The sequence below is a fragment of the Bubalus bubalis genome, chromosome 14 (genome assembly GCF_019923935.1).
Source record: "Bubalus bubalis isolate 160015118507 breed Murrah chromosome 14, NDDB_SH_1, whole genome shotgun sequence".
In the NCBI taxonomy this organism is placed as follows: domain Eukaryota; kingdom Metazoa; phylum Chordata; class Mammalia; order Artiodactyla; family Bovidae; genus Bubalus; species Bubalus bubalis.
In genome coordinates, this window is record NC_059170.1 from 24840500 (window position 1) to 24865224 (window position 24725).

The window sequence follows — 24725 nt, forward strand, 5'->3', positions numbered from 1 at the left end:
GCGTAAAGACAAAAATCACTTCACCTTCAATACGTGTTGTACTGGAGGTAGCACTGGGAGAAACGCCGACTCACTAAACACGATCTGAATCGTGTACATCTGATTCGCTAGACTGTGCTTTCCACGAGGAGAGGAACCCGGAACCCAGCGAGCACGGAACAGGTGCCCTGGAAAACCCGGATGTGCCCCCGCCGCAAGTGCACGCCCTGCTCCAAGTGCTTCCCCACCGCACGTGCAGCGCGGTGGGGCGGGGCCTGGACTACGCTTCCCGGCGCTCCTCGCGCGCCCGGGTCGGGGCGGGGCTGAGGCTGGGGGCGGGGCCGGTTTTGTAGGGCGGGGCCGGGGCGGGCCGGGGGCGGGGCCGACTACAAAGCCCGAGGGGCAGTCGCTGAGGCGCAGAGTGCTCGCAACGCCGGCTGGAGAGCAGCGCAGCGCAGCGCAGCGAGGCGCGCACGGCAGGAGCGGCCCGCGCGTGGACGGGCCCGGCGGCTAGACCGGCGCCCCTGCTGCCCCGCTCGCACCCCCACCGTCCCCAATGAGCGCAGCCCCACGCGGCCCGGGTCCGTAGGCGGCGGGGCGCCCCCCATGCTGCTGCAGCCCGCGCCGTGCGCCCCGAGCGCGGGCTTCTCGCGGCCCCCGGCCGCCCCCGGCGCCATGCACGGCTCGCAGAAGGACACCACGTTCACCAAGATTTTCGTGGGCGGCCTGCCCTACCATACCACCGACGCCTCGCTCAGGAAGTACTTCGAGGGCTTCGGGGACATCGAGGAGGCCGTGGTCATCACCGACCGCCAGACGGGCAAGTCTCGCGGATACGGCTTCGTAAGTGGCCCCGCGGCCGGGAGCGCCCGCCCCGCACTTATCGTGGCCGGGGCGCTGAGTCAAGCGGCGGGCGCACGCCAGTCCCGGGCGCCTCCCGCCGGCTCGGCACCTGCTGACCCTTCTCGGGCTGCAGCCGGTCCTGCCCCCGTCTCCCTGCCCCCACGCCACGCCGGCTTAAAAGGGAGAGCCGCTGTGTTCAATTAGGACTCTTCTAAGTTTGTGGAGGGGTTTTGGGGACAGCCGGCTACTTTTCGGCACTTCCTGGAGCAACAAGCGAGCGAGGAACAGGGCTTCACCCTGGGGCTAGGAGCCTTTGAACAACCCGTGTATTATTTTCCAGCAACTCCCACAGACGCCCCAAACAACCTAAGTCCGAGTCGGCCTGAAGACACTTCTCTTACTCCTTTTCTAACTAGGGTGTCCCCAAACCCCTCCCGTGAGGAAACTGGTGGTTCCCACGGGCCGGGTAGGCCAGGCCAGACCCTTCCCTCCCTTCGGGTTTCGCTGTCGTCCCCGGGCATTGTTTTTGCTCTTCAAGGCCGCATTTCTTAGCACTTGAACTCGGAAGGAGGAGCTGGGGTCCAGGGGCAGCTTTGGGGTGGGGGGGCCTAGGCTGGACGGGGGCTGGGCGGATGCCTTGGGTAGCGGGCACCTGGGGTCAGGGGAAGTGAATGCCGGGGTGCCTGGGTTCTAGAGCCCAGTCTCTGCTTCCCCCGCCTTCCGGGGAAGCCCCTGATGCCTCTGTGCTCCTCCAGGTGACCATGGCCGATCGGGCAGCCGCAGAGAGGGCTTGCAAAGACCCTAACCCCAACATCGATGGTCGCAAGGCAAACGTGAACTTGGCCTATCTGGGTGCCAAGCCGCGCAGCCTCCAGACGGGTGAGAGTGCGTGCTTTCCTTCCCTGTGCTTCTGGTTGCTATATTCAGCCTCGGTATCTGTGGGGTGGAAGAGGCCCCCCCCCCCCCCCCCGCCCCCCCCGCCCCCCCCGCCCCCCCCGCCCCTCCCCCCCCCCCCCCCCCCCCGCCCTGCTCCAGGAGTAGCAGTTGGCTGTCATGTGCTCCAAGAGAGCCGTCACAGGGCAGTCATCCCCCAGCTCGGAAGTCGAACCCCTTCCTCAGGCTGCGTGTGCCGGTGGGACAGGGCAAGGAGGGCAGGTCACCCGCTTGTCAGCTGTCCTCACCGGAGGGAGGAAGTGGGTCCCAGAGCTGGAGCTCGGGAGAGCGCAAGCCCAGCGGCTGCTGTCCCTCAGCTCCGTGGGCCCCCTTTGGCTGGGAGTTCTGGGGTTCAGGTAGAGGTGTCCGGGAGGGGAGAGGAAGCTGTTTACCCCTTTGGACTAGAGGTGGAGAGCTGTGGGGGTCTTCCCTGGGTGAGGCTGGGCCCCTCCCTAACTGGTCTCTCATTTTAGGCTTTGCCATCGGTGTGCAGCAGGTGCCCCCTACTTTGATCCAGCGGACTTATGGGTGAGTGGACACGGCTGGCTGGGGCTAGGGGGCGCACAGCCCTTGGAGACTAGGCCAGGGCGCCGTGGGCTTCCTGGGTCTCCCCGTGCAGGTGGCCCTCGGTGTGAGGGAGCCTCTCACCCCAGGACCGCTGACCCCCCGACATCGGTGGCACTGTCTGCAGCTCCCTTTCTCTGTCTGAGACCCTTCACTTGCTCCAGTCTTTCAGAAGCGTGATCGTGTTGTGGGAGTGGGAGGGGTTCAGCTGGGAGAAGGGAGAGAAGGCAGATTGCATTTCTCTGCCCCGGCAAAAGCCACACTGAAGAGAGATGGGGGACATGCACTCTGGAGCCTGTGGGCTTGAATTCAGGTCCTGGCTTCCCCTTATTGGTTGTGTGCCTTGGGTTCCTCACCTGTAAAATGGGGTAGTGGTAGCACCTCTGAGTTCTGTGGGTGGAGGCCAGGCAGGTAGGTGAGCATGCTGGAAGTGTTTGCCGACCAGGAACCTGGCCAGGCTCTTCTGAGGGCGCCTCTCTGACCTGCTCCAGTGCCCAACAGATGGCGGCAGCAGGTCACTGCCAACTGGTCCGGTGTTTGTGAAGCTGCAGCAGGTGAGCTGGGATTAGGGCCAGATGTCTCCGCCCAAGTGGGCTCAGCCTGTGGGCCTTCTGTCTAACGTGCTTTGGAGTAGCGTGTCCCACCCTCCTCCACCCGAAAAGGGCCTTCTTTTTTTTTTTTTTTTTTAAAGCATCTAATAAGGCCTGGCAGCTGCTTGGGAAAGGACACACACTTTAGATGCACAAAGGAGCCTGCCGTACTGGCCGACTTCTCAGCCCCATGATTGATGTCGGCTCTGTGCCCTGGTGTGGGGAATGTGCTGATTACGATGAGGGGTTTGTGTTGGGGGCCCATTTATAGAACAGGGAGCCCCTTTTAGGATGGTAGAACTTCTTAAGCTTATCAGAGATCAGATTCCAGGCCCTGTGTTTTGTGTTGAAAGTTGCAAATATGTGTGTGTGTATCTGCCCCAGAGTCTTGATTTGATTGCTCACCTGGCTCACTGGGGTGGTGTGGACCAGGCTTTGGAGCAGGTTGGGAGCTGGGCTCGGGCGGCCTGGGCAGGTTGGCCATGATTCGAGGCTCCTTGCCCTGACAGGCAGTCTCTGTGGCTGTCCAGTGCCTCCCCCGCTTGTGGGTCAGAGACCGTGTGTGAGCCCAGCACCTTGTGTGTCCTCCTGGGAGGAAGCCTGGAGGGCAGCCGGGAGCAGGGGGCTCTGGTTTCCTTCCCACCCTGGGATCTGCTTCATCTGTGTCTGTAGGCGTCTTTGAAGGTGTTTGGGGACACCCCCATCTTCCTTCTGTCACCCAAGTTCTTCCTGTTTGGGTTCAGGCCACATGGGGAGGGCGTTCCTCACTTTTCACAGTCCTGGTTCTGTTTCCTGGGGCAGGGGCTGGGACAGGGGCTAGCACTGAGATCCAGGCGTGAACCTTGAGCACACGCAGCTCTCCTCTGCTTAAAATGCCTCCATGGCTTTCTGCTTGGGCCTGGGCTCTGTTCTGACCCATTACAGCTGCTTCTGGGACTGAGTCTCAGAGTCCTGATATTTGGGACTCGAGCCTGTGGACCTGGGTTCAGATCCTGGCTTTGTCACTTTACCAGTGGGGTCCTCCTTGATAAGTGATGTCACCTCTTCCTGAGCCTCATCTGTAAAATGGGAATAATAAGCGCACAAGGCCGTGCTGGCTCACGGGGCGAGGTGCCCCACACCCTCGTGGCACTTCTCTCAGGTTGGTACGGACATCATCCCTCCCTCATAGGTGGGGAAACAGGCAAAGAGAGGTTAAAAACAGCTAACGGGCTGAAGTGAGGGGACTTGAACCTCCATAAGCTGGCTCTGGCCCGTGCTCTCAGCCCCTGCTCTCTGGGGTGGGAGGTGGGCAGGGTGCCCAGATGGTTTCCCCCACGGTCCTCAGAGCGCCGCCCATGGGAGGGTGGTCAGGGGTCACTCTGATTTCACTGCCACGTGCTCCTGAGTGCCGGCGACAACGTTTTGTAACTGAATCTGCTGGCCGACCATTTAAGACTCATGATGATGCAGAGGCTCTATTTGTTGGTTGCCAAGGGGTGGAAGGACAGTCGACAAACAGGGACAAGGAGTCGGAGGGACAGTCCAGCTCTGCGTTTTCCAACAGCTGGTGGATGATCGCCTCCCACCAGGCCGCGCTGAGACCCAGGGGCAGGGGGGCCTCGGCCAGGCTTTCGGAGTCAGCTGTCTCCTCCCAGCACCCGCCCGCCTGGCTGGAGACTTGGGCCGTCAGCGTCCCTTTTGTCTTTACAAACAATCAGGCCTGGGAGCCCGGTCGGGCCTGACTCAGCGGTCAGTTGTGTCAGCTCCAGGCTGGCAGGGAGGCCTGGGCAGCCCAGGGTTTGCGAACCCGTTAACCCCTCTCCTGCCCAGCGGAACTTTCCCCAGGCTTTCCAGCCCCACTCCTGTGCCCGGGGCAGCTCCAAAGACCCCAGACCCCCACTCCCGGGCTCAGCCACTGCGGAATCCTCGCCTGGCCGGGTCGTAAAGGTCGGTGTGGGAAGATTTGCCAAAGGACTTTGACGTTCTGTTTTCTGCTTGGGTTCCTCCTCCCTGGTTTATCTTTTCTTCAAGAACAGGGTCTTTCAGGGTCTACCTTGAGTGGGACATTTCTGTCACATTCATGATGGCTGAGGCTTGGGTCTGGAGAAGACTTCTTTGGGAGGTGGCAAGTGCCAGTCTCAGGGAGACAACTACAGCCAGAGACCACCCTGCCGAGCGTCCCACCGGGTGGGACAGTCAGCAGCCTGCAGGCACGGGTCTAGGCAGAGCGTTGGGTCTGGCTCGGAAGGGGCTTCTTGGCTGGTGTCAGGGCTGTCTGACAGCCAGCTGTCTGTTCAGGCTGGGCCTGAGGCCGGTAGGAGCTAAGGTGTGTCCTGGGCCCAACTACGCTGAGAGCCTCTCCTTGGGGTATTTTTGAAGGGTTACCTGTTTCTCTAGGCTCATCTCCCCTCGCCCCAGCTTCTTAAGGGGGCCTCACTGTGGGCTTCATACCTGTCCACCATGAGCCCCACTCAGTGCTGGGGGCAAGCCAAGCCCTTAGGCCCAGATGACAGGACAGGGTCCAGTGGCCACTGGGTGTCAGATAGGCTTCGTGCCAGAGCGAGGCCCTGGGAGCATGACCAGGCTCGGGGTCTTCTCCCCTTCTGCAGGGTGGGGACTGTGTCAGTGCCACCTTGCAGGGCTGAGTGGGGATGGGCCCGTGCCTGTGTGCAGGGCCGCGCAGTGAGGGCCTGGCCCACAGAAAGACGGGTGCACAGTGACATCTCACAGCGACTTGGCCACAGTCTGTTGCCCCTTCCACCTGTGCAGGTGCTGGGTGCAGGGAAACTTGCCAGAGCTGAACGTGCATGGCATAGGCACTGGAGCCTGAGTTGGGGGCTCCAACACCCTCCCTCCTTCCCCGAGGCCCCAGCACTGCTGTCTGGCCAGCTCTCAGACAAGTCAGAGCCAGAACCCCCAGAACTGACCAGGGACCAGGATCTCCTCCCTCGGCACCTGCACACTCCATTTGGCTGAAGGTTTCCGAGCCCCTCCTCTGTCTCTGTGATGGTCCCCAGGGCCCAGGTTGAGACCCGCTGCCCTTGTTGTCATTAGGTCGTGGGTACCTGCCCGGCCAGGGGGTCTAAGTGGAGTGCCTGGATCCCCAGAGCGGGATGGGGGGCCACAGGGTGACAGGATGATGTCTGTTTCTCAAAAGCATGGAGCACACAGGACTGGGCAGAAGGGAATGAGCTGTTCCCAGAATGCTTTGTTCGTCAGGTATTTATTGAACACCTGCTGGATACTTTGAAAGACGTGGTTGGTTCTCTGTCTCACTTTCTGGCAGGGATGCCAGACCATTAGAAATCCGTCTGCACATGTGATGGGTGCAGCTGGACAGAGCAGCTGGCTGGCAGGGGGCCTCGTGGGGCAGGACAGGCCTGTGTCGTGATGTAAGGGTAGGGAGGGTGATCTGCGAGTATGACAGTCATAGACTTGCACCCTATGACACCCCCAGATGGTGAAATCAGAGCAAGGCCTGGAGCCAGCTAAGAGCAGCATGCCTGCTATGGACTCCTGGGCTTGGTGGCATGTTGTGTTATGAGACATCACCACTGGGGACACTGCAGGGGGCCTCCTGTACTGTACCTGGAGAGCCTTGTTATCTCATGATATGACATAAATAAAGCCAGGGGTAGTTGCAGTGCCTAGAATAGGGGTCAGCACCTGGGTGGGGGGCAGGGGGTGGGGGACCAGCACCTTGGAGGTGTGGCAGGAAGTGAGGTCAGAATGGAGGCTTTGCAGGGGGGCAGAGAGGAAGCCTGTACCCTCCCCGTGTGGCATCACATGGCTTGTTTTTACTTTCAGGGTGTCTGGGGTGGTCCTCCCCCTCCCCACCCCGTTGCTTCCTGTTTGGCTCTCACTGGAGCGAGGCGTGGGCCGGCGCGTGGCCCTCCCCCCGGGCGCCCGTGCACACCTGTTGTTTGTCGCCGTCTGCTGTAACAGACACCGGCCTCCGGGTGGTTCTTGGGTTCTCGTCCAAGGGCAAGCTCCCCGCCAGCCACGCTGGCCCTGGCAGGAGGGACCCTGTACTGAGGGCTGCAGGGCAGAGGCCTGACCACGCTCAGGCTGACACGGGCATCCTGGCCCCATGGGTGGGTAGGAGTGTGGGAGAGGGCCTCCCAGGTGGGCCAGGCCCTTCATGCTGCAGCTCGAGGAGGCCATGTGAGGAGCCTGGGAGCCCCACGACTTGCCTGGGTGACCCCTTGTTCTTGTGATGACCTTTTCCTCTTCAAGTCTCCATTTCCCTGGCTGCTGCGTGGTTGTGACGAGCACTCTGCAGAGTGCTGGGGGGGCACCTGGATCATTCTCCTGACCCCTCCCACGTCGAGGGTGGGGAGGAAGCCCTGCTCTCATTCATTCAGTTTGTTCAAAGGACGTATGCTGGTTTGTGGCAGCTTGGGATGAAGGGAGCCCTGATCCTGCTTGTGATTACAGGACTTTCTTTGGCAGAGGTGGTGACTGGTGCTCCTGGGGGCAAGGGAGCAGCCGACGGGAGGCTGGTATGACCAGTGGGAGGAAGTGGGAGATTGAGGGGAGTCATGGACCCAGCATGGTGGCCTCAGCTCACGTAGGGCCTTAGTGGTCCAGTGGGGGCGTTTGGATTTTACTCTGAGTCATGTGGGGCTACCGTGGGCCCTGAGCATGTGAGAGCCAAGTCACTTGCATCTTTAGAGCCTCTCTGGCTGCCGGGTGGGCCTGAGCCACGGGGGGCATGGTGGCCACCTGGAACAGCACAGGGGTGTGGAGTTGTGGGATTCTGTGTACATTTAAAGAAGTACATTTAAAGAACGTGTGAAAGAAGGGAATCCCAAGAGGATTCCAGAACATTGGGCCTGAGCTCACGGCGGTTCGATTGGTCTTGGCAGTGAGGGGAGGCTGCAATCTGAGGGGAAGAGCCGGTGTTTGGGCTTGGACAGGTTCTGGTGATGAGGCCAAGCCAGGGCCTGGCACTGCCCCACAGGAGACGCATTGCACCTGCTCTGATCCAGTGGCCACAGAGAGCCTGGAGGCCCCCCTCTGGGAAGTCCTGGGGGGCCCTCCCCGACCTAAGAATCCTGAGTTGTACCCCAGCAGCTGCCAACTTCTCCAGCCCATCAGGCCAAACCTCCAGAGAACAGAAAAAGTGAAATGGGCTCATTTGCCTTTTTTATTTTTATTTTCGAGGGTGACCGTGCGTTCACAGAGTAAGCGCTTGGTACTGCAACCCATCCCTTTGCGCTGTGAGTTTCGCTCTGAGTGTGGGGTGTGAGGCCGTCTGTCTCCTGGCGCCAGCTCCCTCAGCTGCCCCCCTCCACCCCTGCCTGCCCAGGAGTCCCCAGACCTTGCTGATCAGACCCCTAGACTTCTGCCTCCGGGGGTCCAGGGGAGGCTCTGTTGCGCTCTGTGTCACCCTTGGTTTACAGACAGGGAAACAGGCCAGAGAGGGCCGAGGGACTGGGGCAGCTGTGGCCGAGATCCAGACTCGGGGTTCTCAGTCCTACACCCCGGTCTCCATCGGCCCGAGAGAGCTGGGTCACTCCTGGCTGGGAACTGCTCACCCTGGGTGTGCGGGTCCAGGCAGAGATCTCTGCCATTGCCCTTTCAGCAGGGGCTGCTCAACCTGAGCATGTGCCCCTCCAGGATGGTCTGGCCTTTTGAACCTGGCCAGCTGTAGCCCCCTCCACTTCCTACAATCTGGGGTTTTGTGGGTTTGTTTTGCCCAGGTCCTGGCCTAGGCGTTGGGTCACCTGATTTTTAGGTTCTGACCCACTAACTGTCCTGCTTGCTAGTTTGCTTTTCCCTCCAGGTCTCTGGTCTGCCCTCCATGGGGCTGGCTGGGAGGGCCTTCTGTCCATCCTGGCTGGGTGGGATGTTCTTGCCCTTCCTCAGGCTCAAGGAGGAGGGGTCATTGGTGCTGCTGAGGTCCCTGGGGGTACGGACAGGGGGCAGTCCCAGCCCCCAGGACAGTACTGAGGCTAACAGGTGCAGAGTCAGACTTGAACGGAGCCTGTGGTTCTTGCCTCCCCAGGGTTCATGGCTGTGAGTTGCCGAGCAAAGCTGTGCTGGCCCTAGTGGCCATTCCAGGTCAGGCTGCTGCTTCTGCTGCCTTCCAAGGGCCGAGACTCCCAGCCCAGAAAGCAGCGGGGCCCTGGAGGGAGCCCCTTTTCCACCCAGTGCCAGCAAGGCCCTTGGCTCTCAGCTGGTGCTGGGGATCGAGCGGTCCAGGCCATGTCCCTGCCCTTAGGAAGACAGGTGGATGACAAAGTGGTTTGAGGCTGTAGGAAGGAAGTATGGCCAGCGGTGGGCAGGAGGTGAGGGGGTGGTGGTCAGGGAAGGCCTCTGTGGAGGTGATTGAGCTGTGGGAAGGAGCCTGGCAGCAGCGGGAACAGCAGGTGCAAAGGCCCTGTGCACAGAGAAGCATGTCCAGTCTGGTGACAGAACGTGCCAAGCCTGTGCCCTCTTCAGAAGCCTGTAGATGGAGTGCGTGGAGGCCAGCGGTAGCTGACCTTTCTGAGGGGCAGGCGGGGTGCCGAGGAACCCACTGGGCACACGCACCCTGTGTCCTGGTGCGGTGTCCAAGACGCCCCCCTTTCGTGATGTGTAGGCCTGGGAGGGATCCAGGGGGCTGTGCTCAGACAGGGCCAGCCGCTGGCTTGGCTGGGTTTTCCTTCTCACTGGAGATTCTGGTGGGTGCATATATGTGTGTGTGTGTTCCTTCCTGAGTGTGTTCATGTGCCAGCTCGGCTCCTTGGTTCCCACCTGGCCTCCTCCCCAGCCCCCTGTGTGGGTTTCTGGTTGGGACAGTGGTTAGAACTCCTTGTATCAGCCTTTTGCCTTGTAGTTTACATCAGGTCTTGACCCCAGCATGATGCTGGCGAATTCTTTGTGGGGGGACCATCCTGTGTGCTGTGGAATGTTAGCAGTGTCCCCAGCCTCCACCTGTGGCACTCTGTACCTGCCAGGTGACAACCAGAAATGTCACATTCATGCTGAGTGGCCCCTGGGGTTGAAGTCACTGTGGCTGAGAAATGCTGGTCTGGTAGAAGATCTCTGCTCTCAAGCCCTGAGGTCAGCTTCTGCCAGACCTGTTTTAAAGATGGGAAAACTGAGGCTCGTGGAAACTCTGTAACCTGAATGCAGATCTGAGGGGCCCAGCCCCCTATTGGGGGGAGCGCCATAGCTTCCTCCCCCTTGACTCTGCAGGGCTTGCGCAGCAGCAGAGCCCTGCTCTTGTCTCCTGGCTGTGTGACTGCCAGTCCCTTGGCCTCTTGGAGCCTAAGTTTTCCTGAGAAATGGGGCAACATCAGCACCTATTTTCTGGCTGTGAAATGCTTCATATATTATCTTTGGCTTTTCACAGAGTGGAGGGTGGGACAGGGTGCTTGAGGGACACAGATGAACAGATGCAGACTCAGAATGTCCCTGCAGGCCAGGAAATGGGAACCCCCCTTCCTCCCAACCTGAAGCTTACCCACCATGTCTGAGCATCCCCAGCAGGGCAGCTCCGTGGTCCCCACGGTGCGGAGTGTCAGAAACCTGGTGCATGTGCTGGCTTTCCTGGCTGGCACCCTTGTGTCAGGCATGGCCAGAATCCTGTCATTTCTGCGCCCTGTCATCTCCTGCACGGACAGCTTGTGCCTGGTCTGGGTGGTACTTCTGCAGTGCAGTGTGTACCTGCATCCCCGGGGACCTGTCCAATGCAGGTTCCCAGACCCCATCAGACTTGGCTGTCTGCTCTCTGAAGCAGGGGTGTCCTTGCCTGTGTGTTCTGTGTTTGAGCCCAGAAGCCCAGAGCCCAGAAGTTCTGGGCTCAAAACTTCCAGAACCTCACCCTCAGGAATGTGCTGGGGTTTCTGGAGCACTGCACCAAGACCCGCTCCGTCGTGTTTCCACTGGCTTCTCTTTAGGGAGGGGTCTGGACAGCTGGGGCTCCTCTTTTTTTTTTAGTTTATAATTAGACTGAAAATAAAAGTGCTCCATGAGGGTTAAAACAAAGTGTCTGTCACATAGTGGATACCCAAGAAATAGATGCAGAATATTGACCAGGTATTAGTTCCTGTCCTGCTTGTTTTATTTTTTTTTTCCTGCCTGGTTTTTTAAATATATGATAGCTTTTAAAATTATCACAATCTTGTGAAATAGATTTCCATTGTTTCCATTGTTACAAATTTATTAAATTATCAAATTGTTAAGTTATTAAGCTGAGACCCAAAAGGCAACTCATATGCTTCATATCACATACCCTTTTAAATAAGGGACGTGTTTTCTATGGATTCTCAAGTCCTCATATGCTTCTGTGTAAATACTTAGGTAATTTCCTGTAGGCAGACTAGATACCAAGAAATGGAACTGTTGGTGAGGCCCCTCTTCTGTCTTGGTGTCAGCACCGAATGCCCAGCCCCTTCCCCATCCATGGGCCTGGGCAAGGTGCTGGTAGAGCCTCCACCCACTCATGTGAGGTCCAGTGGGGGAGATGGACCAGGAGCTCAGGCTTCGAGCAGCTGCCCCCTCCTCCAAGAAGCCTCCCCTGACCACTCCCGACTCTGGTTCGTGGGTTGGCATATTTGTTTGTCTCTCCTCCTCCTGGATTCCGAGCTCTGAGAGGCCAGGGGCTGTGTAGTCTTCTCGCTACTGTGTCCTTGCCCAGAGCACACCCACAGACAGGAGAGAAGCCTGGGGAGGCGGAGGTGGAATTCGAACCCAGGCCCTACTCCGTTCAGGGCTCTTGTTCCCACCAGAGAAGCAGGAGAGGGTAGACGGCATAAACCCCTAATAAGGGAGAGAGGGCTTGGCCTGGGGCCAGTGTGCAGGTTCCTACAGGAAGCTGTCTGACCTCCTGACAAGCAGAAGTGGGTTGCCATGGCAACCATAGGGGTGCTGCCACCTAGGAGGGCAAATAGCAGGGATGAGGGGATCCACTGTGAGAACTTCCTGGCCGGGGGCAACTGGGGCTGCTCTGGGACTGGCCAGGTGTGCCCAGGCTCTTACCCCTAGGGCAGGGTTTGTTGCTGTGTCCACGAGGCTGTGGTACCTATCCCCACCTCAGCTCTGCCCTCACTGGACGGTTCACCCCTGGCTCAGGATCGCTTCTTACGTGTGTGTGTGCTTTTCTTGTGGTAAGGTGTGAGGGAGTGCTTAGTCACTCAGTCCTGTCCAACTCTGCAGCCTTGTGGACTGGAGCCCACCAGACTCCTCTGTCTGTGGGATTTTTCAGGCAGGAATACTGGAGTGGGTTGTCACACTCTCCTCAAGGGGAATCTTCTTGACCCAGGAATCGAACCCACATCTCCTGTGTCTCCTGCATTGGCAGACAGGTTCTTTACTGCTGAGTCACGAGGGAAACCCTGTGGTAAAGTACACATAACCTAAAATCTGCCATTTTAGGGCATTAAGCATTTTCACAAAGCTGTGTATTCATCACCACCATCTGATTCAGAACTTCTGCGTCACCCAGGAGGAGACCACTTAGCACCCCCTCCCCTCTCCTGCTTCCTGAAGCCCCTGCACTATGACCACTTTCTCTCTGGACTCGCTTCTGCGGAGGTTTCCATGAGTGGAATTGTGCAGTCCAGAGCCTTTGACTTCTGGCTGCTTTCACCCAGCGTCGTGTCCTCAAGGCTCATCTGCGCAGTGGTGGTGTGTGTTAGTGCGTTACTCCTTTTTATGGCAGAGTAGCATTCCTTGGCGTGCACACATCGCAGTCTGGAAACCCAGTCATCCTTGGACGGGAGCTTGGGTTGCTTCTCCTTTGTGGCTGGTGCAAATAGTGCTTATCATCTCTTAACTGTGCCCTTGAGTCCGTTTGCCTCACAGAGATACTCAGACCCACATGCACCAACTGCCCGCCCCCCTACCCCCTGCACAACCCCCTTCCCAGCCTTTTCTTTGCATTCAGAACATCGGGCCACATAAAGTTGCTGTCAGTCAACTTCTTGGACCTGTAAAAATGGCAGTTTTATACGATTCCACTTCACCCATCGTTAGCACTGGTTTAAACACACATTTGATTTTTTTAGTGAACATTATCACCGTTCAGTATAAATATAACAGTTTTGCATAAACAGCACGTCTGTTCTGTGGCCTGGTTTTCTCTCCCAGCAATGTGGAGAGGGAGAGTGGCTTGAGATTGAGATTGGACTTTGTCCCGCTGACCCGTGGGTTGGTCTGGGGGACCCCAGGCACTGCTTTGTTGACACTGGGGTTTCTCTGCTTTTTCTGTGTTCCCAAGGGGGCGGCCGGGACCCATTGAGCCCCGTCTTTTTTCAGGAGCAAGGGCTCCCGGATGCTGAGGGCCCGGCAGGGGAGGGAACCTGGCTTCCAGGGCCCTGATTGCTGTCCCTTTGCTGTCCCCCAGCTGCCCCAGTTTCTGGCCCTGCCATGCCTGCAGGATTCCCAGGAGGGAACATTTTCCCTTTTGCTTTCCAAGCAGCTTCTCTTCAAAATGGAAGGGCGGCGGGACAGGGTTCCCGGGCCTGTCTTACAGGTGTAGAGGCCCCGTCCTGCATATCTCGAGCAGGTCTGAGAGGAAGACGAGGAGCTGATGGCCACCCTGGTGGCTCTGTGCCCACCCCTGCCGTGGGCGCTGCTGCAGACTGGCCGTGGGGCTCGGCGCTGGCTGGCAGGGCAGGCACCTGCCGATACTGCCTTCCCGAGCCTCACTTTCCCCTTTGGTGATGTGCGGGATCACCCCTGTGGTGGAGGGCTGGGTGCACAGCATGCACAGCACCCACAGTGGGCAGCCTGCCAGGTGTGATGAGTGCCAGGTGCAGGTCACAGCTCTCAGACTGATGCCCAGGGGCCACATCCTATTCCCTCCACACTGGTACTGTGGGCGAGGTGCCTCTGAGCCCAGTGTTTCTGTTGTAAACTGAGATAATTATGAGAGCCACTCTAGGGGAAGGTTCACCAGTTGTCTTACGTGAGACGTGGCCAACAGGCTGCTGAGCCCTGTCCCTAAGGCTTGGCCGTCACCTTTGCTCTTAGTACCACCATCTGGTTATACTTCTATTCATCGTTTTCTTCGTTCACTCAGCAAGTGAGCCCGTGCTGGGGGCCAAGGTCTGTGTTGTCATTTCATAGGTGGCCGACGCTTTGGTTGGGGGGAGACGGATGCGGGAGATGAGTAAGTTGTGTAGGTGTCACTTGGGGGCGTGGCAAGATGCTGGAAGATGAATAGGGAAGTGGGGGTGGGGACAGGGCTGGCTTCATGGACTGTGCCCTGGGTGAGCACATGGGGACTTGGTGCTCAGAAGGGCCTATGCTGGGTTTGATGCACTGGTTCTGAAATTGCTAATCATTTTTAAACTCCTCCTGGCCCCCAAGTCATGTTGTTGCTCCTGTCAGGAATGGATGGTGTTTGGGGTGTAGGGTGGTTTGAGGGGGTTTCCTGGAGGGGTTCACTGAGGAGATATTTTGAGTGCAGGCTTGAAGAGGGGTGGTAGGATCCCTGTGGGTCGCTGGGGAGAGTGCTGTGCAGGTTGTGGGCATGGCCAGTGCCACGGCCCTGCGGTGGGAGCAGCCTTATTGCTCAGACTGCACCCATTTTACACATGAGGAAGTGGAGACACAGGAGGGTGACGCAGCATCACCCAGCAGTCCCAGCTCCTCCACTCCACCCTGGAGCCAGCTGTGTTTCCCTGCTCTGTCACCCGACCCTGACCCTCTCTGCTTGGCCCCGCAGGCTGACCCCCCACTACATCTACCCACAAGCCATCGTCCAGCCCAGCGTGGTGATCCCAGCCGCCCCGGTTCCACCTCTGTCCTCGCCTTACATCGAGTACACGCCGGCCAGCCCGGCCTATGCCCAGTACCCACCGGCCACCTATGACCAGTACCCGTACGCCGCCTCGCCCGCCACAGCCGCCAGCTTCGTGGGCTACAGCTACCCGGCCGCCGTACCCCAGGCCCTCTCGGCCGCGGCTCCCGCGGGCACCACCTTCCTGCAGTACCAGCCTCCACAGCTGCAGCCTGACCGGATGCAGTGAGGCTGCCCCCGCCTGCGACTGCGGCCCCGTCACTGTGGGCTGGGTGGGCGCCAGTCGGGTCCATGGGTGCACACCCACCCCTGGGCCTCGGAGGACCCTGCGGGACCCCACCAGCACCCTGGATGGCCCAGAGACCACTGCTCTTTACACCTGGGACGTCATGTCTTGAGGGAGGACTTGAATGACCGAAAGCTAATCGAAGATCAGCCTGAATGTCGCACACGCACCATCCCCACCCTCCCATACCCTAGGAGCCCGCAGGTGGTCCCCCCAGCACCCGGAAGGGTCTTCTGGACCCTCCGTAAACCCCGACCGCCCTCTGGGTCCTGTTCAGAGAAGCCTTATTACTCCAGGGAAGCCCAGGATTGCAAAGTGCATTGACTGTTGTCACTTCATCCGCATGACTGTGAACCGCAGGTAGGGGACTCTCCCACCCCCAGAATTCCCATTATCTAAATGCTGGCCCGGGGGCACCCCCCCACCCAAGGCTCCCAGGTGCGGCAGGGCCCCCGGTGACCGGCGACTAGGGCAGCCAGCCATGGTCCGTTCCATCGAAGCACTGCGGCTCTTTTTCTTATTCATTGTTCTTTTGCTACTAAGATGATTTCAGAGTTTCAGTCTATTTTTTCAATGGAGACTCCCATCGCCAAGAATCTGAAACCTGTTTTTTTGACTTTGAGACTTGCTTTGGTCGATGGCTCGTCCGCCTGAAGAGATGGTGGTGGTGGTCTTCTGATAAGTGTCTGCCAGCCCGAGCTCCTCAGAGGTGGGCATCTTGACAGTGAGTTGTCTTAAGCTTGGCTCGCTCCCCGAGGCTGTGAAGTGGGTGCTGGCTGAGGGGCTGGACCACCACATCCCGGCCAGCTGGCAGGATAGAGGCTCAGAGCACAGGGTGGTCCCCACCCCACCCCCCACCCCCATAGTGTCGCCTGCTGTATACAACCTGCGGGTTTGAGCTGAGACAACGTCTGCCTGCCTTGGGAGCTCAGGGAGAGGAGGCGGCGGTTCACACACACCACGATGGGGCCCCGCCCTGGAGGAGCAGGGGAAAGATGAGGGGCGGGCGGGCTGGAAGGTTGGGGGCACTGGGGTGCTCCTTCAGACCTACCTCAGGGACGCGGGAGGCCTCGGGGCTGACGTACATGGGCTTAGCTGCACGCCTGGTGCAGGGTCAAAGCCCAGAAAGTTAAGGTAGCTAATATTATAATAATATTTTTATTAGAATGGTCTGATTATAAAAAATAAAACTTGTTTTCTTTAAAGAAAAAGTGGGTCTGTGGTTTTTTTCCCCTCAAAGGGGGCGCCTCTGACCCCCACAGCAACCAGGCTCAGCATTGTTGATGTGCTGGGAGCAGGGCCCTAGGGGCAGAGGTCAGGGGGTTGGGTAGGGTGTTGTCATTGACGGCACCACTGGAGCCCCGTGGAAGAGAAAGCTGGGTGCTGCTGGCGGAACCTGGGCAGCATCTGCTAAGAGAGCTGAGGAGCAGGTATCCAGGCCACCCGCCCTTGGGGCACTGGCAGCCAGACACAAGTCAGGGTGGAAAAGAGATGTCTAGGGTGTGTGAGTAAGGGGGTCCCATCTTGGGGGAGTCCCAACCTCTTCCACCAACCCACCTGGAGCTCCGTCAGTGGTGGGAGATCATGGAGGCCTTCTGGAAGGAGTGTGAAGGCTGGAGAGGGAGGTTCATTTGCTCATTCCTTCAATTGCTCCCTCATTCATTCATTCATTTCAAGAAATTGTTGTATGCCAGGTCACATGCAAAGCACCAGGAGTAGTCCTAAACAAAGCATACAGTTCTGCCCGGGGGGGGTTATAGTCTAGTAGGGACACACAGCAAGTATGCAAAGCAGTGAGGGAGACGCAGGAAACATGCAAATACAGAGATTTCACATCCCGGTCAGGATGTGTTACCAGGTGATGGAGGAGGAGGCCTGGGTTCCAGGTAGAGGAACAGCAGGCGCCAAGGCCCAGGACAAAGAGGCCCAGGTGGCTGGAGAGGTTCATGAGGAGAGGCAGGGGGGCAGGTGAGCGTAGGAGTGGCGGGGCTGAGGGGGCAGCAGAGACCAGTGAGCATCCTGTGAGCACAGTCTGGGTTGGGGGAGGGGGACAGTGCAGAGACACCCGCTGCCTGGTGAGCTCGGCACAGTGCGGTTGATGCCCTGGGGGATGGGAGGGGAGGACTGCACAGGTAGGAGGAGGCACCAAAGGCAGCAGGAGGGAGGGGTTCCTCCTGGTGATCTGGGGAAATGAGGTGGGTGCTCCTGGTGGGCAAGCCAGTCTGAGCAGAGTTTGGAGGTTGAGGGTTGGCCTACTTTGGGACAGTTGCTCTCCAGGCACCAGGCTGCTTGTCCTCCCGGACCTTGCAGAGCTTGTATGTCTGTGCCATCTCCCCCATTCACCTCCTGCACAGTAGGCGAGCCAGGCTCCCTCTGGTCACTCTGAACTCCACCCTCACCCTCGTGTGCAACTCCTGCTAAGCCTGTCTCTTGCCTGCCCACTCCTTGCCCCCTCCTCCGTTTCCGGCCCTGGTGCAGCATCGCCTTCCTCTCTCCTGGACCCTTGCAGTGGCCCTTTCGCTGGTTCTGCCCCTGTCCTCTGGCAGTCCATGGGCTGCATCTTGCAGCCAGAGGGCCCTGTTTGACATCAGTGGGGTTCCCCACTCCCCCAGCTCAGAACCCTCTGTAGCTCCCCATCATCCTTGAGGAAAAAGCCAAAGCTGTCACCGTGGTCTGGGAGGGCCCCCCACACCAGAGCCCACCACAGGACCTTTGCACTTGCTGTCGAATCCTCCAGCTGGACTCCTCCTCCTGGAGTCCTCCAGCTCTCAGTGCATCTTTGTCCCAGCAGCCTCCTCTGGCCCCAGTCTCAGTCCAGACAGCTGGACTGTGTCCCCTGTCTGGTGTCACCTCACCTGACCCTGTCGCACCCCCATTGGAACACCGACACCAGGGGGGCATCTGCTTTGTGTCCTGTATGTCCCCCACATGTAGTGTTGTGCCAGGCACAGCAGGGAAACTGAGGCCCGCCAGCATTTGGAACTTGATTCTGGTGGAGGACACCAGCGGGAGTTTTGGAACCATCCATCCAGGCTGGAGTGTGCTGGGCAGATATGAGATGAGAGGAGCTGGGGCCTGGGGAGGAGTGGGGCGGCCAGAGGCCAGAACTGCCACGGTGTCCGCAGGGAACAGGACAGATGATGCATGGGGAACGTAGCACCTGCCCAGAGCTGGGTGGCTGGGTCTGACCCCAGATCCACCGACAACTCCACATGGTCAGCCTTTAGCTTTGAAGTGAGATGACTCACCCTGATTCAGGAAGGTGGCTTGAGGCAGACTGGGAGCCACCTTCCCTGTGCTGAGCCGGGGTCCCTGTGGGATTGCCTTGGGTCTGTTTCAGTCCCTTTGATTTTGAGATTTATGAATTTACCCCCTTTCTGTGGTCCAGGTTCCCAGCCTCTGCCCAGGGAAGGGTCAGGGTTCTCAGGGTCAAGTCAGGTGAGATTCTGCCAGGCAGGGTTTCCTTGTCTCACCAGGGACCCCTGATGCTCCCTCACACCTGCCCCTGCCCCCTGCCTCTCTCCCTCCGGCTGTGTCTTAGTTTGCAAACACTGGCAAGGGGTCATGAAGGTCACCATGGGGCTCCCAGCTCCGAGAAGACATTTGCTGCTGTTGATAAGTGCTGGGGGTGGGTGGCAAGTGCTGCCAGGGTTATCTGGAGGGCCACTCGCAGCCAGCCCATTTCCTGTCACTATCGGCTGGTGGCAGCCTCTGGGACTGGCCTCGAGGCCTCATACACATCCTCCTGGGGTCTGGGACTGAGGGCTCTGGACAGTGGTAAACCCCGGAGAGCGAGCTTCCAGAGTCAGGGCATTTAGTGCAGAGCAGGAGCAAGCTGAGGACGGCAGGCGGTGGTCTGTGCACGTGGGATGCCCCGACGATGATTATAAACGAGGACAGTAAATAATGCTGCCAACGTCCATGGGCTGACCTGGCTCAGGCGCTGTGTGCAAGCGCTGTTCCTGGATGGTCGGTTACCCACGAGGGGACACTCAGATGGCCCCTTTGCACAGATGCGGAAACTGAGACACAGAAATGGAGTCACCACAGCCTGGGCCCCCGAGGCATGGTGGTGGGAGGTGCTCTGCCATGGAGGTGAAGGGCCTGGGCCTGATCCAGGGCCCGGTACCCTCTGAGGCTGGCAGGGTGAGCTCAGCCAGGTCTCTGCCTCCCTGAGCCTCTCTGAGAAAGGAGCCACAACAGTCCCCCTGAGACCAGGGCTCTGTCCCTGCTCTGCTGCATCCCCAGCAGGCAGTGTAGTGAGAGGGGCCTCGGTGATTGGTTCAGTGTTAGGCATATGACCCAGTCTGGGTCAATGGGAGTCAGTTCTGGATTCCTACTGGTCCTCTTGAGGGAAGGAAGCTGTCTGTCTGCTGGGGAGCCAATCTGGGAGCAGATAAGCCTGGAGCTCCTGGGGTTGGGGGAGGGGTGGGGTGGGGCGAAGGCATGGAGTGGAGAGGCAGGACTATGTGTGCCTTTGAAGAGACCACGCTAGGGAAAGTAGAGCTGAGGAGTCAAAACAAGGTCTTAGTGACATCTATGGGGCCCCTCGATCCAGCTGTGCCTGCATTAGACCCTGGACTTCCCCATTATAAGGGCTAATACATTTCCTTTTTCACTTATCCCAGTTTAATTTTATTTTTTTCTGTCCTTTGCAATCAAGACTCTGGATATATATAATCTCAAAGGGTCTGCATTACTTAAAATTAGGCTGAGTGATATACAATAAAAAAAAAATAGTAACAGTGGTTCTTAGCAAGTTACAAGTTCATCTTTTTGTTTTTCTAATATAAGAGAAATCTGAAACAGAAGGTCCAGTGTTTAAATGAGAGCTCCAGTCGTCAGAATCAGGCTCCTTCTAACTTCCAATGGCACTGTTTTAGTGCATGGTTTACTTTCTCAAGACATCACATGAAACAAGGTGGCTGCCAGAGATCCAGCCATCACCTCAGAGTTCTAGACAGAAGAAAGAAGAAGGAGGAAAGTGAAAGGAATACCTCAAGCTGGGAGTTCCCAAGGAGGTTTCACAGAAATTGCACATTTCTCTTCCATCTCACTGACCAGAACTTGGTCACGTGGTCACACTCAACCATGAGGGGCGAGTGTGTAATACAGGTGTTTAGCTGGATTTTTACCTGGAATACAGAACGCCTTTTGTTACTAAGGAGGAAGGTGGGACTGTCCATCATGCAGTTTCTGTCTCAGACTCTCCTGGCAGTTAACTGTGAGTCCAGGATACTAACATCCCATTCACAGGGTCTTTGTGCACATTGTTACTGACTCAATGCCTCTCTCGACCTTCACACCAGCCAGGTGAGCTGGGTCTGTCATCGTCATGCCCACTTCTTACATGGAGAAATTGGGGCTCAGAGTGTGCACAGAACTTTCCCAGGGTCGCTCCTCAGGGGCAGTTCTGAGATGGTAGCTGAAGTTTCTGCCTCATCGTGTTGCTCAGGTTTGGTAAACAGTCATCATGGGGCATCTGAACCTCATGTAGGGCTTGCGGCCCAAGGTGCTTTCACATTTAGGGTCCTTGAGTGGGGTGCTGCCCTGGGCGGACCGTTTGATGTTCTCCCGTGTGCTGGCTCTATTCCTCCTGGTCAGAACCCTCCCACAAGGTGTGGCTTAATAGTCCCATTTTACAGAGGAGAAGACTGAGACTCAGAGGGGCTATGTGGTTGCTCCGGGCTTGGGTTTGTCTGCGATGTTGGCCTCTGGCTCTGTGGCCCCCGGGAGCTCGAGGTAGAACGTCTTGGCCGGGGCTCCTCCACCACCCTGCCCACAAGCCTCCTCCAGGCAGGCAGACCCCACTAGGCCAACATGTTGCAGTGCAAAGGACCAGATACTTGGGTACCTCTGGTTCTGTCTCTCCTCGTCACTGCCTTTCCCTAGGCAGCAACTGGGTCATGATCACCTGCACACAGTGTGATCACCACGGTCCTCTCCCCAGACCACCACTAGTCTGGGGACTAGTGCTCAGTGCCGTGGGGCAGACACCCAGCTCCTGAAGCCTCAGCCCCGTGCCCGTGGGAGAGCTGAGCAAGCAGTGGAGGGTGGAGGTGAGAAAACCACCCCAATTCCTGTGAAAGCCGCCTGCTGCCTCTAGGGGTCCCGCCTGTGGATGAAGGACCCCATGTTTCCATCAAATGAGGCACACCCTCCCCCTCATTACCCTCAGCTCTGGAACTTAAGGCTGTCCCCAGGGTCATGACAACCGACCGTCAGTGAACACTTCTGATGGCTTTCCATAGTCTATACCTATTCTCTCCCTGAATCCTTCTGGCAACCCACAGGTGGTTGACTGTGCCTAGCTCACAGACAGGAAAACCAAGGCTGGGAGAGTCAGCTGCCTGCCCGTGGCTAGAGAGCTGATGTGGCCGCCAGGATTTGGATAGGAGAATCCTAAATCTGGAGGACACGTGCCACCCTGCCCCAAGGGCTGGGCTCTGGCCTCCCCAACCCCTGCCTCATTCTCTCCTTCCTTACCCTCTACCCTGCTCGTCCCTGCCTAGAGAGCTGAGTCACACTTGTGCTTGTCCCCAAGATGTAAACACCAAACCGGGAGCCCCCTGGGACTGGGGGCTGTCCAAACACAGGGCAGCTGCCCAGCGTGCCCTGGGGCTGGGTGTCTGCACGGGGCATGGGCCACGGTGTGGGGTGGGTACCTGGCCCTCCAGATACCACCTGGGCCTCCTGCTTGGGCCGATAAGTGCCCAGCTGTGCTTATCAGCCCTGCTGCACTGTCTGCTCACCTCAAGCCTTGTGTACACAGCAGCCTGGAGATCAAGGATGGGGCAACTCCACCCCCCGCCCCAAGCCCCGAACACCAGCAACTAAGCTGGCTACATTAGAGACAGCTCGAGAGTTCAAGGTGCCTCCTGCTGGCTTCCCTGGGCCCCATGATGGAGACACTTGTACATGAATTAAAAATGAAGGTCTTTTATTTCTAAATTATAACATTAGCAAGGTTGGGGGGAAATTCCAAAATAAAGGGAATTTATTCAAATAATTTACATATGTGTATAATAAACAAGAGGAAGGAACTAGTGTGAAAGTGTTATAGTCACTCAGTCATGTCCGACTCTTTTCAACCCCATGGACTGTAGCCTTCCAGGCTCCTCTGTCCATGGAATTCTCCAGGCAAAAATACCTGAGTGGGTAGCCTTTCCTTTTTCCAGGGGATCTTCCCAACCCAGGGATTGAACCTGGGTCTCTTGAATTGCAGGCAGATTCTTCACCATTTGAACCACCAGGGATGTTAATAATACCAGGACTACAGGGAAGTTTTACTTTTTTCTTAACACAATTCTGTACGATTTGCAACTGAGCAAGAAAAATTGGAGACCAAAGTTTGGCGTCTGGTTGATACTACATTTCTGTGCACATACTCCAAATACTACCAGGGTGGGGTCATTTCAGTGCCTGTCGGCTTGCTTATACTGGTCTTCTGGGTGTCTCTGATGAGCCAGAGCTGGGTGGGGTCCCAGCTGTCCTTGCCTCCTCCCACCTCTTATCTAGGGTGACCCACTCAATCTTCTAAAAAGGTAACACAGAACATGCTGTTCCCTGGCATAGAAGCCTCTGTGGCTCCCCATTGCCCTGGAATAAAATCTCAGTTCTGTGCCATGGCTGAACTGGCCCTACCACCTAGCAGATGCCTTTCTCACAAGCCACTCTCCCCACAGGTGTTCTGTCCCTCAGCCTTAGTTCAAAAATCACCAGTCTCAGCTCAGATGTCACCCCTGCTCCCCACCCGAAAGATGCCTTCCTAGACCTCCTTGTCGAAGCTGCTTCCCCACCCCACCCCCATCTTTGTTCACTCTGACTTTTCTTCCCTTTCGGGGCAGCTGTCTCTCCTTGTGTTGCCATCACCCAGAACAAGAGCCTGGGTGTGGCCTCAGAGCATCTTAGGTAGGAACGGGTCCAGGCTGCCTCTTGCATCCTCCTTCTTCCTCCTTGGAGCTGACTGGGTCCTTTAGGCTGTGTTCTCCTGGCATCCTGCTCCTGCTGACCCAAGGCCTCCCACCATCCCCGCTCACCAGCCTTCAGCACATCCAGGACGCCTGCCCCTGTTTGCTGCAGATCCGGCCTCTGCCTGGTTGGTCTGCATGAGCTCACCTGGCCCAGGTGAAGAGTCTGCTTGGCTCCCATGGGTGGAGGATGAGGGAGGGACTTGCAAAAAAGGCCACAATCCTGAGCCTGGGGCTGAGGTTTAAATAGGAGCCTCCAAGGTCATGGGGGATGGGGGGCAGGGGCAAGTGAGGCTGCTGTGTTCCTCCTTGTGGGGCAGGCCAGACAGAGAATCCCGTACTTACTGAGCACCTAGCTTCTGCCAGGCACTGTGCTGACTGCTTGGCTGTGTCAGCTCACAAACCCCATGCAGCATGCATGTACATTGTCCGCATTTTACAGATGCAGAAACTGAGGTTCAAAGTAATTAGGAAGCTGGCAGAGCTGGGGTCCAAACCTCAGTGGGTCTGATGCCAAAGTCACCCCCTCAACCTGCTGCTGGCTTCTCCACTGGAAGGAATGGCGATGTGTAATTCCGTGCAGCCACGAAGAGCCATGAGGCAGAGGTACCTTTGTGACTTGGAGAGATGTTCATGGAGCACCGTGGGAAGGAGAGCACCCACAGGCGGAAGCTTCTCTGGCCCACAGACCTACAGAGCAACAATAGAACACTCGCTCCTCCCCTTCGCCACAGTCCCCACCAGTCCTGATTGTGCTTCTCACTAAGCTCTGGTGGATGTTTTAGTTTGCCAGCTAGGAGCCATGGGAGGCAGTCAGCTGGGGAGAAAGGTAGGGGCCACATCAGATACACGTCCATTTTATCCATGTCAATGTCTAAGTGGAGGACGTTCATGCAGTTAAGCCTTGATGGATGGATGGATGGAGGGAGGGATGAATGAAGGGAAGAAAGTATGGACAGAGAGAGAGGGAAGGGAGGACTGGTGGGTGGAGGGATGCTGGAAGGATGAATGGTAGGTTAGATAGACCGCCAGCCCCCATCGCCACTCCAGTGAAGTCAGTGCAAGGGTCCACTGCAAGCGTTTGGAATTAGACAGACATGAGTCTGAATTTGAGTTTCTTTCCTTACAAGCCGTGTGACCTTGGGTGAGTCACTCACCCTCTTTGATCCTCAGTTTCCTCATCTGTGTCTCCTGGGATAACTGTGGAAAAGGCAGCGAGGGCCAGGTTTGAGGGAGGGCTTGAGGAGTGCCAGCCCTTCAGACCAGTCAGTGCTGTTGCCCTTGGTCCAAGGAAAACAAGTTAGTCCCTGGGGAAACCCAGCATTTTCTCCCCTTCCGTTCTGAGGATCTCGGGATTTCGCTGGACCACTGCCAATACTGATAGTACCCCTTGCTCTCTGGCTTTAACCAGACATATAACCCCCGCAAAGGCACAAACGGTCTGCAGGGAACAGGTTCCTGGTGGCACCCACAGAACCTGGCTCCAGGGAACTTCCCCAAACCGCACTGCATGGGCCCCACTGGGACCAGCTGAAGCTTGGTCTCTGAGAGAAGTGCCTGGGCATGGGTATTATTTAAAGAGCATTGCGATGATTTTATTTTTTTTTTTATTTTTATTTTTTTTTTTGATTTTATGTGCATTCTTTTTTTTTTTTTTTAATTTTATTTTATTTTTAAACTTTACATAACTGTATTAGATTTGCCAAATATCAAAATGAATCCGCCACAGGTTTACATGTGTTCCCCATCCTGAACCCTCCTCCCTCCTCCCTCCCCATTCCATCCCTCTGGGTCGTCCCAGTGCACCAGCCCCAAGCATCCAGTATCGTGCATCGAACCTG

At 57.4% G+C, this 24725-nt stretch overlaps 1 protein-coding gene across 4 annotated transcripts in view; it reads left to right on the forward strand.

Moving 5' to 3' along the window:
* Positions 1 to 384: 384 nt before the first annotated feature.
* Positions 385 to 24725, forward strand: part of RBM38 (RNA binding motif protein 38) — a 72344-nt gene continuing 48003 nt past the window's right edge. The window contains exons 1-4 of one of the 4 annotated variants that reach the window (XM_045162658.1): positions 387 to 822; positions 1578 to 1707; positions 2229 to 2283; positions 14554 to 16125. In XM_045162658.1, coding sequence (XP_045018593.1) covers positions 586 to 822; positions 1578 to 1707; positions 2229 to 2283; positions 14554 to 14857 — 726 coding nt within the window. In that variant the 5' untranslated portion in view covers positions 387 to 585 and the 3' untranslated portion in view covers positions 14858 to 16125. Of the gene's footprint in view, positions 823 to 1577; positions 1708 to 2228; positions 2284 to 14553; positions 16126 to 24725 lie in introns of those variants that run through there. The other 3 variants (XM_045162659.1, XM_045162660.1, XM_045162661.1) reach the window with 3 other exon arrangements.